Here is a 15,362-nt window from a genome sequence, read left to right as displayed (position 1 = left end):
CCATGCAAGAAGCGGGCTCTCCATGCAGACCCAGGCCTGCTCCATCACAACTGCTGACTGACCCTGTTACCACCATCCCTGCTTTGCCCATCCTGCTCAGGTCCTGTGGGACTGAGTCCTTGTCAGTGGGGACGCTGCCCCACCAGTGTTGGGGTCACCCCACCACACCGCTCTAGTTAGCAGATTCTGGTTAGCTACACTAATACTTCCTAGCACTTTTACTACACCTAACAAACTATTTAATGGGATCTAGTAAACCAGGACCATCACTGATGGACATGACATGGAACAGAACAGAGGACCCCACTGATGAGCCTCACTCACACACACCTCACTCTCAAGGGTTTCCTCTGGTCAGCATCTCTCTTCAGTATGTCCAATCAATGGCATACCCCAAACCATCATCAGAATCTGAGCACACAGATTGTTCCAACTCAATCAAGTGAGCACTTCCAGCTGAGTGAAAAATATTTCTTGGCAGTATTAGCAAAAAGATGAGAAAATAGCTGCAGCATCTGACAAGTCCAAATTCGTCTTAGTTCACATGGATAGAAAAAAATCAACTTATGCGTTACATTGGATTAATTGTAAATACTGCAATTCAAAAGCATACAGAAATGAGGAACATGCTCTTACCATACACAAGACTGAGTTGAACAAGAGGTGAATTTTGTGAGCCAAGTCAGTTCAGCTCAACAGAGACCGAGTGGGTAAGAACAGATGATTCTGAGATCAAGTAGCTCAAGTGCACAGGCGCCAGCAGAGCCAGGGCCTTTAGGAACAAGAGCACCTGCCCAACAAGAGCTCAAAAGAGCTAAATGAAGAAGATGAATGAATTCTGAGCTGCAGGTAGGAACTCTTACTGTTTGACACCGAAAACTCATGAAAGGCCATTCCCCAGAAGGCAACAGATGATCCATCCGCTCCAACATCAGTGGCAGACCTTTGCCAGTGGCATTAGAGGAGACCTGAGCTCTCAACACTGCGAGATCTCCACAGCAGTCACTACATTCACACTGCCTCGGGCAGGGCCACTGGGACATGCAGAACAGACCCAGGTTTGATCTTGCCTAGAATGTGGCTGAGGCAGGCTCACCCATACCAATAAACCCTATATTCTGGCTTTGAACTCTGTTTCATACTTTTGTGAAACTCAGCAAAAATACTTCTCCCCTCGCGCCCCTTGCTACCAGATGCTTAAATCTATTCCTGGCTCTGCCACTCGTTTGTCTTGGCATTCACAAAAATGCCACCAATACCCACATCAGGGTAAGATAGTGGCTTATAGGAACAGGCAGCAGAGAACATAAAACAAGAGTGTCTGACTTGGTGGTGGGTGGTGTAACGGTAATAAAGAGCCACTACAATGACAGTGACATGCTCCAGGGAAGAGATTTTCTTCCCGATGAGCAGCGTGCCAAATATAAACCATGTTTCCACAAGAGGAAAGGTTTCATAAAAGAACTTAGCAAGAATTAATTTTAAGACGTGCCAATAAAAACAGCAGATAAATATTTAAACGCATCATCTAACTTTGTGGGCTGACCTATACATGCCACTCTTGCTTCTGAAAGGATTTTCACAGTACCCGTTTTTAGCCATGAATAAAGGAAGTTAAATATCCAGTTCGACATGTAGTTTGTGGAAAACAGTATTCTGTATTCAAAACCATGCCATGGAAATAAATTATGCTTATATTTTGAATGCACTGTGAACATAGATTTCAAAACATTTCTTTCAAAGGTTACTGGTGCCCCCTCTTCACTTGAAAGAAAGAGAAAAAGAGCTCTCTGTTCATCTCCTGTGGGTCCACATGTTAGTTAAACAGTAACTCCAAAGATACAGCGATACCAAAACACTTACAAAGCACGACACCACAGTTCTGGCAATTAGGACCAGAGGATTGATCACAGTAGTCACCTCCCACTGCCCGTAGGAAAACTGATTTTAAGTAGGCTTAAAATGGATTAAATATTCCTATCCTTTCTTTTCTGGAATTGTAAAGGAGGAGAGAGTCAAAGAATATTACTAGTAAAATGACATTCAATGTTTCAAAATTATATGAAAGAAATAAGTTGTTGAAATATGCAGTTCTTCATTTGCAAAGGTAAACTGACAACCCGGGAATGACTGGATCAAGTACTATAACTTGAATATTTTATTCTGAATACTCAAACTGTCAAAGATGAGCTGTTCAGAAAATTTTAATTCACTCTGAGGAGAATTTCCACTAAAAAAAGTAAATCTCAAATGCATTTTGAAAAGGCCAGGGTATTAGAGAGCATAATTGTTTTTCACAAAAAAAATGTACCTGCTGCAAAATGGAGTTGAAGTCCCAATTTCTGTCATTTTAAACATCAATACTAGGGAAGACCTGTGGTCTTGCCTGATCTGCTAATTACTCCTACAGATATTCAATGTTTAGTGAATAAAACTCAATGACTTGCAGTTGAATTAGTGCCTGTGGGTACAAGACAGTTGCAGGTTGGCAGCAGCAGATTTCAGCAGATACAACCGGAGCCAAGACATGACACCTGAATGTCTGCACAGACAAACAACGAAAAACAAAATAGCTTTGATAGGACTGCATACAAGTCCTAAGAGCCTGCGAGGTAGATGAGATGGTTAATCATGAAAGTAAGGGGAAAAACCTGTCATCCCTGAAGGTAATTCAAGGACATCTATTCCGCCTCCCCCCAAGAGTACCAACACCAGGTTAGGATATTTTTCTAGGCAGCTGACAGCACAAAAATGTTTTCAATAATTCCAGCTCTATCACTTACTAACTCTATTTTCTATCCTTAAGAATAAATTAACCCTTCTAAAAGGACTACTTTGCTCCCCTACTTCCACTCCAAATTATCTCCTGCTTTCTAGCACATTAATTTTTTTTTTTTCTTAAAAGACATAATTAAAAACAAATTACTGAAAAAGGAGAATTCCAGAGGTCTTTAAGATAAGGTCTGCTTAAATACTGGCCACTGCTAATGTCTGTGCTCATGAATAGAACTGGAGTAATAAGCTCATCCATTTTACAACTTCTTCAGTCTTTACACATTTGTCCTCCATGAAAAACACATGAGCACGAATTTAAATCAGTGGTATAAAAATAGCATTAGACACCAAATTGATTCATGACTTTTCAATGAATTCGTTAATACCAAAATCCTAAGAAAGTATAATTTCAAAATGGAAATGAACAGACTTGAATGAAACAAAAAAAATTTCCATAAATTTAGTCCTCTCTTCCCATCTCATTAATTTATAAACTAAATCAAATTGTCAGCTAAGAAATTATACTTTCCTGCACTAGTTTACAATTTGATTTAAACAAGTTAAGATGACGAGTTGAGCACCAACATGTATGAGCCCACTGCTAATGTGAAGAACAGGAGGAAAACCGCAAGTACAAATTACAAAAAAAGTATTCCAAGCTCCGTCTTGTTGAAGACATTTATTAGCTGAGTATAAGAGAATTTTCTAACTTCTAATTCCTGTACTTACCCTCTATCTGCTCAGCTCTAAGCCTTCTCACCTGACAAGAACCACAGCTACACTCTTCCAGGCAATTTACCCTTTCTTGAAATATAAATTTGTTATGCTCTGATAGTATTCCTGTTGTTGCATTTAACAATGATTCTTGAGACAGCTGATTAAGACCAAATAAGCCTTACACTTAATTAGCTGTATCTCTGAATACAAAACAAGGAAATTTCTATCTCTGGCAACTAAGTATGCAAGCGGTGACAGAAAAAGAGGAATAGTCTAAAATTACATTATTAAACTATGGCATATTAGCCAATTTTCCTCCATTACGGAGAAATTTGAAGACAGCGCTTGGACCAGAGTATTCAGAAAATCCTCGCGTGTGGAGGATAAACCAAGTCAGATGCAAGTGGGTGTCTCTTAATACTCTTGCACTTGCACCCTGCTGCACGCTTCCCACCTCAAAGCCAAGGAGCACAGCAGGAGTCAGTAAGACCCTTTCTGATGCTATTGCTGAAACTTTCCCGGATTGTACACTGTTCCCAGGGATTTCTACGGACCAAACTAAACCCTTTCTCCAAGTCTAACCAACACATTCCTAAATGGCACAGGAATGCCCCAAATGATCCATAACTAGAGCCAGTGCTTGCCAGGGCTGTGGGCTTTCTTTTCAGACAGTCTCAGAATCTGGATCTTCAGAGCCACATCTAGACTCAATCTAAAACAGCCCATGCAACAGTAGTTCATCTGGATGGCTTAGAAAAGCATCAATAGGAAACACCCAGGCTCTCACGTCAGTCTGAGTGTGGGAAGATGAGGCTGAACTATACAGTGCCCTGTAATGTGGTATATTCAGTCTTTGGCCCTTAGAAGCAGCCCTAGCACTGTGCAGCTACGTGGCATACACAAATCAACACAAATCCCCTCCTCTGGTTAAAATTTGTCCAAAAGATTCTGAAACTAACTTCTCCTGACAGAAGTTACATTAGATCTAATATCTGCCAGATTAAGTATCACCTTTCTTCCTGTATAAAAACAAAGCCAGAATAAACTCCATAGTGCATGTCTTAATTAGACAAAATGTTATTATGTGCCTGGGCCTGATCCAGATCAGATTTGTACTGCTGACTAATCTAATGTTGCACAGACCCAGTATTAATGATCACAGAATAGCATCAGTGCAAACAAATTCAGCAAAAGACTACTGACACCCAACGCTACAATCATCTTAGCCATCTAGATTGCATCGATAGCTACTGATATCACTAGACTGAACTGCAGTCCTGGGCTGACAAGTATCTAGACCTATTTAAGCATTCTCAAGTGTGTACATGGGACCTGAGAAAGGGCAGTATGTGTACAATAACAGCAATTAGTTTTGCAACTGAAAAAAAGTTGGTGGTTTAGAAGCAAAGATGATTGAACTCCTCTTTCCCTTGTACAGCAAGATAATATTTAAGTCAAAGACTTATTGTCTGCAATAGCTTACCTTATACTATCATATAGATACACAACATACCACATCTCTATTGCTACCCAAACCAGACTCCAGACTGGTGAAAGTATATTTGAAAAGAAATAGTTTCCACAGCTGGTGAAAAACATTCAAAAATATTTTGGTAAGCTGCAAGACTGGCTAAAGGTGTGAGAAAAATCTATGTGTGGACACTCAACAGACAGTTGCATAACTTAGACTGGAAATCAACTGAAGCAGTTTCTCCCTGGAAACATTTCACAGGAAGGATAACAACATATAAGCTAATAATTTGGGTGGGGTTTTTTTTCCTTTATAGAAATGTAATTGTTAGCTGCTACAATAGAAATTGTGCACCAACCAAAAGTTAAATGTAAAGAGTCCTCAAACTGCACTTACAGAAACTATGAAAAATCAATACAAAATTGCAGTATTTTACAGTTTGGTCTCTTTTCCCCCTCCACATAATAAAATTAATCATAGAATCATTAAGGTTGGAAAAGACCCTTAAGATCATTGAGTCCAACTGCTAACCTATCACTGCCCAGGCCACCACTAAACCATAGCCTCAAGCACCACGTCTACCCTTCTTTTAAATACCTCCAGGGATGGAGACTCAACCACCTCCCCGGGCAGCCTGTGCCAATGCCTGACAGCCCTTTCAGTGGAGAAGTTTTTCCTAATACCCAACCTGAACTTCCCCTGGCGCAGCTTGAGGTTGTTTCCTCTCATCCTAGGGAGAAGAAACTGACCCCCGCCTCGCTACAACCTCCTCTCAGGCAGCTGCAGAGAGCGAGAAGGGCTCCCCTCAGCCTCCTCTTCTCCAGGCTAAACCCCCCCAGCCCCCTCAGCCGCCCCCCAGCACACTTGTGCTCCAGACCCTGCCCCAGCCCCGCTGCCCTTCTCTGGACACGCTCCAGCCCCTCAAGGCCCTTCTTGTCCCGAGGGGCCCAAACCTGAGCCCAGCATTCAAGGTGGGGCCTCCCCAGGGCCGAGCACAGGGGCACAATCACTGCCCGGCTCCTGCTGGCCACACCAGTGCTGACACAAGCCCGGGGGCTGGTGGCCTCCTTGGCCACCTGGGCACTGCTGGCTCATGCCCAGCCGGCTGTCAGCCAGCACCCCCAGGGCCTTCTCCACCGGGCACTTCCCAGCCCCTCTGCCCCAGGCCTGCAGCATTGCCTGGGGTCGGTGTGACCCAAGGGCAGGACCCGGCACTTGGCCTTGTTAAACTTCATACAGTTAGCTCCGGCCCATCGCTCCAGCCTGTCCAGGTCCCTCTGCAGAGCCTTCAGCAGAACAACACTCCCGCCGAACTTGGTGTCACCTGCAAACTTACTGAGGGCGCACTCGATCCCCTCATCCAGATCATTGATAAAGATATTAAACAGGACCAGCCCCAGCATTGAGCCCTGGGGAACACCACACATGACCGGCCGCCAACTGGATGTGACTCCATTCACCACCACTCTCTGGGCTCTGCCGTCCAGCCAGTTTTTAACCCAGCATACAGTGCACTTGTCCAAGCCATGAGCAGCCAGCTTCTCCAGGAGAATGCTGTGGGAGACAGTGTCAAAGGCCTTACTGAAGTCCAAGTAGACAATGTCCACAGCTTTCCACATCCACACAGACATCCCAGACTTGAGACGTCTTTTTCTCAGAATCACTTGAAATAGTAAAACTAAGATTACTCTTCTCTCATAATGCTACCTATAAAGTTGATTTTTTGAACATAACAAGTAATAGCTGAAAATATGTGGGTTTAAACTTAAAGACTGAGAGTCTCATGAAGGCAGTAAACTATAACTTACAGGAATATATACTTTTATAAATTCTAACACCTCTATACAACATGCCAGCACCCACACAGCTTAAAAGAAAATCACGTCCTCCCTAATGTAGCAAAAAACCCAGAGCTAAAACCCAGACCAGGCTAAAAGCTCTGCTCTATTTTAGTCCTGTTAATCCCCATGGAATAGCACCTAAACAAGACTTAGAGCTGAGTACACAAGGCTGTCTTCAACTCACCTTAATTTGTAACTTCCCCCCGCATTGTGTGTCAACTGACTCATCTAATTCCTAGTAAACAGAAAGCTATTGCAGACAGTGGAACATGTCAAAGGAGTGAGCCCTACACACAACGTGAAGACTTAACTAGGCCTACAGACACATGAACCTGCATGCTCCACGTGGCAACCTTCTACAGAAGCATCTATTTAACCAGGCTTAGACTGCTTCCTTCCACTGGGGACGTCTCTAGAACAGCATGCTATGCTACCATGAAACAGGCATTACCTCCCTCCCTTCCTACGGCTTCTCTTCCTAACAAAAAGCAGAAAGCTGCAGCTTGAGATGCATCGTTTTACTTGTCTGTATATAAATAAACATCAGCTTTTAATTAAATGGACGTGACTGTGCAAAATTTTACAGAACAGTCTCCTAACTTATCTTGGTTTGTACATTCGCCACACACATGTAAAGAGAGTTACCAGAAAGTGCAGGAGGCTAGCAGTTGAAACTCCTTTACGCGTTTAATGCCTCTCATCTCAGCCTGCTCTCTCCGATACGTAGGTCTTTACAGTGCCAAACGCCAAGATTAATTGCTGCAGAGTTTTAGTTCTGCTAATTAGAACCCAGTAACTCTTAGGATGTAAAATAACACAACACTTCTCACAGTTAAATCTGAGTATTTGCTGAAAAACCACACTGGGCTTCAGTAACCCAAACACCCTGAGTAGACTTGAAGGGGACTTTTGAATGTTTGAAAAAAAAAAAAATAAAATTAAATGGTATTTTACAATTATATAGCCTTGGTGGCATGTTCAAAATTCAGCTGCAAAACAAAAAAAAATACCCAGACAAAAGAATTTCAAAACAGCAATGATAACAGAGACATAATTTCTGTGGGAAAGATGTATTTGAAGAAAGTAAGCTGCTGAAACACTTTTTCATCCGCAAAGTCATTCATTCATCCTTTTTCTGAAACAGAAGGGAAGAGCAGGAAAAGCCCACAGAGGTGCAGCTCTTCAGAAATGCTGTTCTCACTGTGCCTGTGTTCAACCACAGCAACGTTCCAAATCAGAAAACAGTATTTTCTAAATCAATTTTCCCCTTAGCCAAAATGTCTTAAGGCAGCCAGACCGGAACCAGCACACAATCCTCGCAGGAGAGGGATAGCAGGACCTTTAACGTTTAAGGCTCATTAGTTCAATTCCTGCCCACACCGGCAGTCACTGAAAATTTTATTAAGTAATGGCTGTTCAGAAGCCATCAAACACAGTCCATAGGAAATGTATTAGTACACCTAAGCCTGTCTCAGAAGAGAGGCTACAGATTTTGTGCTTCTAGAGACATTTTCTTCAATCCCCGTCAATTGGCCCCGAAAATCAAGTTAAAATAGTTTGGTACGGCATGGAAATTTGCAGTGACATTGTCAATTTGCTTTAGCAATCAGGTCCATTCCTCCAGCATTACATACAATTAAGCTGAAACTAAATTCCTCCAAGAGTACCAGGAAAAAACCCCACAGCCTGGGTTGCTGCTTATTTGCGCCTTATTTCCCATTTAATTCCCCGCTGCAGGGAGTTACTGATGGTGATTTGTAGAGTGATCACACATCCCCTGCTTCCCCAGAAAGTGAGGCTGACAAGAAATGGCTGCCAAGACAGCAGGAAGATGAAAAGATACAAAAAACAATACCAAACCCACCTACAGCCACGAAAGCTCCCTCCCACACTTACCTGTGTTTGCATAAATAGCAAACATCCCCAGAGACGATTACAGAGATTTATGTACGGAGAGGAGAGAGAGATCGCGTAATTTGTGGAGGCGGTCCAACTATTCGTTAGCACTCTATACCGTCATAAGGGCAGGGGGCGAAGAAACAAATAAACATCAAAAATAAAATCAAAAGCAGTACAACATTTACTGATTTACTGCAGATAGGCAAGAACACAAACTATTCATAACTACTGAGTTTTTGTTAGGAATGCATTACCAAGACCCCAGTTCATATTCTTCTTCACATTAGGGTGGATCTTTTGAAATTACACGGATCTAAGATGGCACCTGGCTAGCATTTTGACCATTAGCTAGGTATTTAACCTATATCCAAAACAAACATCTGTTAAAATTTGGATAGTACTTGCCCATATTCTATTAACTTTGTAGCTCTCCTGAAATAAAACACCTAAAGGCAAACATCAAGCAGCAGGTGACAGAGGTACAGCTATTCTGTCTGTGCACCCTCGTCGTACATGAAGTCACCAACACTCTGCCAAGAAGCCTGCAACGCTGCAGCCTGCTTGCTCCCTCACCCCGACCTCTGCATTTTGTTCCCAGTTCTATTTTAATCAGCTATATCTAGCAGATCTCAATTTTGCCTCTTGCAGAATTTTCCCAACAGTCTACTTTCCATTAAAAACCCTTTTTAAAGATTCAAAGCCTAGTAGCATTCCAGTATGCTCATCTTAAGGAAAAAAAGCACAGGCGGCTTGTCATGAAGGCCCCAAAAAACTTGGGGTGCAGTTGCAGTGAAAAAGTCTGAAGTATGAATAAGTCTCATTCAGGCAGTCTTTAAAACAAGTTAAAACAAAGTTTAAATTCAGTAATGAAGAAAAAAAAACCTGTGGGTGAAAATAATTCTTTGCCTATAAAAAGACACCCCATACATCTAGAAGAATTACATTTTGTCTTTAATAATATCTCAAGTACTATGACCCTTTCAGTTAAACAAAGGAAAAAATGAAAAAAAATAATTCATTTGTACCTTAAGAAATTTAAAGTTCACCCCTTCTAGGATTCTTCACAGGAACACAACTATAATCTAACATACTATCTAAATTACTTGATATAAAGACATATTAATCCAGTAGTGGGAAACTGTCAAATCCTAACATCTATGCTGATCTCTCAAGGAGATCTTCAAAGGTCAGGCACGGTAACTGCTTGTCTGACTATGAAAACACAGAATAGTTATTTTGTAAAATATTTTTATTCCCTGAGATTTGTTGGTGTCCAGACTTGTTGTGAATTAGAAATGATTGAACGCAGTATGCTCAGAAGCAACATTCACCACAGTGGAACTAAAGATGTACTCCTAAAGAGCAGGATTTTCTGTTTGTTCAGTTGCCAGAATGTGATGAATACGTGCACTGGATGAAATGAAATGTCACACAGAGATGTTAACTCAGTGTTTTGAGATCTTCCTTCTAAAACCTTAGAAGAGACAGTCCAACATCAACAACAGACCTCTGAAAACTGCAGCGCAAGGAATTAAAATAACCTGATTAGATTCCATACTTTAAGTGATCGAGACATATTTGTATATGTTAGAACAAAAACAGGCAGATTCATTCTCTGCATCTGTTGGCAATTCTAATATAAAGGTTTTCTGGTCATTGGAAATGTTGTATAAACATATAATCTGCATATCACCCAAATGTCCAGCTACAGCTTCGCTATCACTTTTACCAACTATATAATGCCAATTTTGACACTGATCTGAAATAATTTCTAATAAACTATTCTAGTGAATTCACACACACAGTAAATACACTCACCCTGTTGATCCTGGCATCGATCACCATGATTTTTACTTTCAGGCTGCATGCACAGCAATGTCCAATCCTTGTGCCGCAGCTCCCAGTGTATCTAAAACTGGTATTAAAATATTTTCTTATAATAACACACTGCTTCAGCTGACCTTCCTTATTACCCTTTATACCCTGTTTGTTTTCAAGATTTGTGCAAAGGTCTTTTGGTGGCAGAGCTGTTTTGACTAATCTATAACCCCTTAGCATTTATACGGATTCATCTTCTAATGCACAGGAAGGATGCAAGGCTACAGGAGACGGGCTCTGGCTACCAAACCATTTCTATTGAATGTAACAGGGCTCATTCTGTAAACCTTTCTGAGGCCCTACTGGCAATGAATCAGCTCACAGTCTGCTTCTTTCAGCAGTTATTTCAAGCGGTAGCTGTAGTGTAGAACATGCAAAGAAATTGGCCAAGGGCAGCGCTGCAGGGAACAAAGCTGAAACTGCAGCCAAACCCAGTGCCACGCCAACGAAAGAGTGCCGCTCAGGGTACCACGGTGGCTTGCCTAGGACCGAAACAGCAGCGTATTAAAAGAGGGTAACTTACAATAGCGTATCAGTATTTTGCAGCACTGATGGCATGGTCGGACACTACTTTTAAACATTTTCTGCAAGCATGTGAACACGGCCACTGAGAAGACAGAGAAACACGCAAAAAGTGCAGTTGCATGCAGGAAGCATCCAATTAACAGAGAGTTACCTGATCAGGTAGTCTAATTCCCCAATACGTACGTGCGTGCAGGCCTGCGCACGGGAGCGTACCCACACGTTCAGTGGCAGCAATACCCATCATTCAGCATGGAGCCAAATTCAACGCTAGCAAGCTAAAGCATTTCCCTGAACCTGAAAGGCATCTGGAAGGGCGCACAAACTATTCTTCTATTTTAAAATATCTACATTCAGTTTCAGCAAGAATTCTGGAAAAACAATTATTTCACGTGAAGTACGCGAGTAGTAGCGCCGACTCAACCACAGAGCCTCTACAGCGTACTGAGATTTCACCTTCATTAATTTCAGTCACACTTGGTTGTGGGGAAGATACAACATACCACTTCAAAGACAGTGAAAGGTTTAAGGACATTTCAACTCAAGAACTGGCTTCCCAAGAGACCCATTTACTTAACACACACTGCGACTTACAGATGAGGCGTGCCGCTTCCGTTAGCTACAATGCTAACTCAAGTCTCTACTTCCAATTTGACTTCTTTAATGGGAGTTAGTGGTTCATAAGAATTCATAGTGAAACAGATAAATTAACTTATTTCTCACCGTTTTAATTCTTGATTCAGTGTTTGCTAAAAACTAGGAAGTTAACATCTCTGTTCAAATGTAACTGGTCCCGCATGAAAGATGGTTAAATTGAGTATGGTGGGGAGAGGTGTGAATTTCCTAAAAGCTTTGCATGTGTCTGCAATACAGTTTATTACACCATTCAGAGAGCTACAAGCTTTTAATTTCTCGAAATTTTTATTTATATTTCAAACGATTCAGTGGTCAGCATCTGGACTTAGTTTCAGCTGCTGTTCTCACCACACTCTCCAGATAAGTGACTCAAGTGCTGCCAGCACGTAAGAATAAAGTGCTATAACACGGGCCAGTACTACCTACGTGTAATCAGGAATACTTGATGCCTTGACAACAAGGTCCTACAGATACAAGTATTTCATAAGCATCAAATCCCAAGACTCCTTCTGCAGTGCATACATTGAAAAAAGATAAAGGAAAAAACCCACAGTATTGATTCTGGACCCTTGAACTACTGAGGTACCATATATACCACAGTATTTTAATGATAGTTGACTAATACGGCAACACAGATTACAAACAAGTTCTACTATTAAGGAGTAAGACCTATCCATGGATGTTGTGTTCACACATCATTAAAACACTCCAAGAAAAAACAACTTGGTTGTTTTGGTTTTTTTCACTTGATATAAGTATGGTATAAATATGATCCAGCTTTCTACTTAAATTAATATTGCACTGTATAAGTTACTGTTACAGAATTCAGGCTGAATTACAAAAAACAAAATACACAAAAAAACCAGGAGTCCTGCTCAGCACATGACACGATTACCAGGGGAATTTCATTTTGCTGAGACCAATCATAATTTTTTTTTACTTTCAGCAGACATAACTGTAAGAAAAAAATCAGCACAGGAGGAGGAAAAGAGCCCGTTTGTAAAAGCCACTCCAGTACCAACTGAGCTCTTCAGCACATAGGTGTATTAAAAACTGTTTTTTTATTCTCTTACCAGTAAAACCTGCATAACTCTTATCCGTATGACCTTGAGCAAATCTAACAGCAAACAGTTCCCCCAAGAACAACAGCAGAGAGGCTCCACCAGCAAGACCTAGACTTTGCTCACCATTTCAAGCACCCATATGTGACAAATCATAATGACACCATCACACAACTGTTCTAGCTTATGAGGTTAAAAAAAAAAAGACAACCTACAAAACAAAAATCAAGAGAGACAAGTAATTTAGTATCAGGAGTAACAACCACCCGTACAAAGCATTGACTCTAACACAGCAAAGCACTTCATCACATTACAGTATGCTGCATAAATGCAATACTAAGACTACAGATCAACAATTCTAAAACTGACACGAGAATACAAGAAAAAAACAAAATATAAAAAATAATTTTCTTTTGATGTTTCCACGATTACATGCAAGCAAGTTTTGCCATTTCAGAGGTATCCATGAACTCATGTTACTGAACTTTGAGCTTCTAAACTCAAAGTAAAAAACTAAACTAAAAAACTAAAAACTAAAAAGCTTTGAGCTTTGAACTTCTAAAAGCAGCATGTGAAACCCAGGAGACAGCAGCATGAACACTCCTCTGGAGCTTCAGAGAAGGAAGGTTTCACCTTTACCTAACTGTACCAAAAACAAAGATTGACTAGAATTTTGTCCTCCAGTAACATCATCCTGACATAGGAAGTCAGTAAAAAATAAGCTGGCATATTAGCAACAAGTGAGATAAACTACTGTTGTATTATAAGTAAGTACCTGTAGTTTAAATACTTATTAAAACTAAATGCATATTCACAAGAGCTACCTAGAGTCAAAGATCAGTGTCATCAAAATGTATAGTTTTCAGGAAGAGATGAGACCTCTCAGCATTTTGGATCGCTGTCACCTTTCCAACCACAACCCCCATTAACAGGTTTTCAGAGACCGGTCAAAGTCGAAGCAGAGGGGCCCTCACCGCCAAGCCAGACGCGCCACTCCCCCACACGCGCCTCTACACCCTGATCAGCTAACGCGGAGTGGCCAAAGGGGCGTCGCGGGAACCGAGGGGCACTCACCGTTCCGACTTTCTTCATCAATAGGAACTATTGTGGCTGGAGGACCTGTTCTGGCCAATTTGCAATCTATAAAGATGAAAAGAGAAGTTATTTCTAATTCCAGAAGGAGGATCTGGGGGTTTGGTTGCTGTTTTTTAAAACAAGTCAACATATTCAGCATACTGAAGGCAAGTATTCACTTAAACATGATGTATGTATGAGCTACAACTGTTCGCTAAGTTACACTCACAGAGGATCAAAATCTGAGCTGTTTTCTTATCCGTTAACTCTGATAACTTTTATAAAGCCCAGGAGAACCTGATGACAAAATATTGTACACCTCAGATACTGATCCATATTTAAAAACAAACACAAACGTTTAAAGCAAAAACGTAATATGGTTTGTTATCTCTTATGTGAGCCCGCCTTTTCACATCATGAACACGCAGACACCCCGAGTCGTTGTCACATACCACCACAATACAGTTTGATGGCTACGCTATAAACCTCTTCCTCCCTTGCTCTAGAGATACCACCAGGGATCTCAGTGAAACGGAAGTCCTTCAGGACAGGGATAATACAGTGGTATCTTAATCCAAAGAAATATCTGAGGAACGATTAAAAAGTATGCATCGTAATGAAAGCTTCACAACAGAAACAAACATAACTTGAATTTAACTGCAACAAAAGGATCTAATTAAAGAGAGCGAACAGAATTTCAGCAATGTTCTAAGGAAAATAAAAAATAAAAACAGACGAGCAATGTTCAGGAAGTTACATTTTGCCATCTTACCCTCATATTGCCAGTCTGGAGTCAAAAGTTTAGAGTCATCAATGGAAGCAGAGCAGAATAACGAAAGAAAATAAGTAAGATTTTGTTGGTTTACTCAAAAGATAGGTTCAAAGACATAAAGCAGTACATGCAGAGCTAGTAAATGCATAGGGTAGTCTTAAAATATATAAAAGCATGTATACTACATGTGATGACTGTACTTTGTGAACAGTTTGGTTTTCTAGATTAAATAGCAGAAAAATATTACCTCTTTAAAGCACACAGAAAAGTTAATGAAGAAGCACTTTTAATTTTCAAAGAGCCACACCACCACCACAAACAGCGTGACAAGAGACAAGCATCCTCCTTCTCATTCCACCATGTTGAACTGTACATGAGATTGCCATCCACGTTTTTAAAGCTAAATAGACACTCCTCTGATCCTCCTGATACGGCCCTGGCCACATGGACGGCTACACCCCATTTGTAAGAAATGACAGCTTCTAATTGCTTTCTTGCCGAGGAAAGAAACACTGGATTTTTTTTTTTTTTCTTTTGAGAGGTCTAAACAGTTTACACAAAAATCCCAACAGAACATCATCCGTAAATTAAACACAAGAGCAAGCAGAGGTAAAATGCTATTTCCCAGCTTACAGTAAAAATCACACATTCGTTGACTTCAAAAGAATTGTGCTGCAGCTAATTACAGACTATAATTACCACAGCACAGGCAAGAC

General features: G+C 41.0%; 1 protein-coding gene across 5 annotated transcripts in view; it reads right to left on the bottom strand.

Annotated features, from left to right (window-relative positions):
- Positions 1-15,362, bottom strand: part of PCDH15 (protocadherin related 15) — a 695,790-nt gene that overhangs the window by 337,401 nt on the left and 343,027 nt on the right. For 3 of the 5 annotated variants that reach the window (XM_075109425.1, XM_075109424.1, XM_075109422.1), the window contains exon 6: positions 13,875-13,940. In XM_075109425.1, coding sequence (XP_074965526.1) covers positions 13,875-13,940 — 66 coding nt within the window. Of the gene's footprint in view, positions 1-13,874; positions 13,941-14,646; positions 14,662-15,362 lie in introns of all 5 variants that reach the window. The other 2 variants (XM_075109423.1, XM_075109421.1) reach the window with 1 other exon arrangement.

Source organism: Phalacrocorax aristotelis, chromosome 14 (assembly GCF_949628215.1).
Source record: "Phalacrocorax aristotelis chromosome 14, bGulAri2.1, whole genome shotgun sequence".
Classification (NCBI taxonomy): Eukaryota; Metazoa; Chordata; class Aves; order Suliformes; family Phalacrocoracidae; genus Phalacrocorax; species Phalacrocorax aristotelis.
This window is presented reverse-complemented; position numbering and strand designations above follow the sequence as displayed.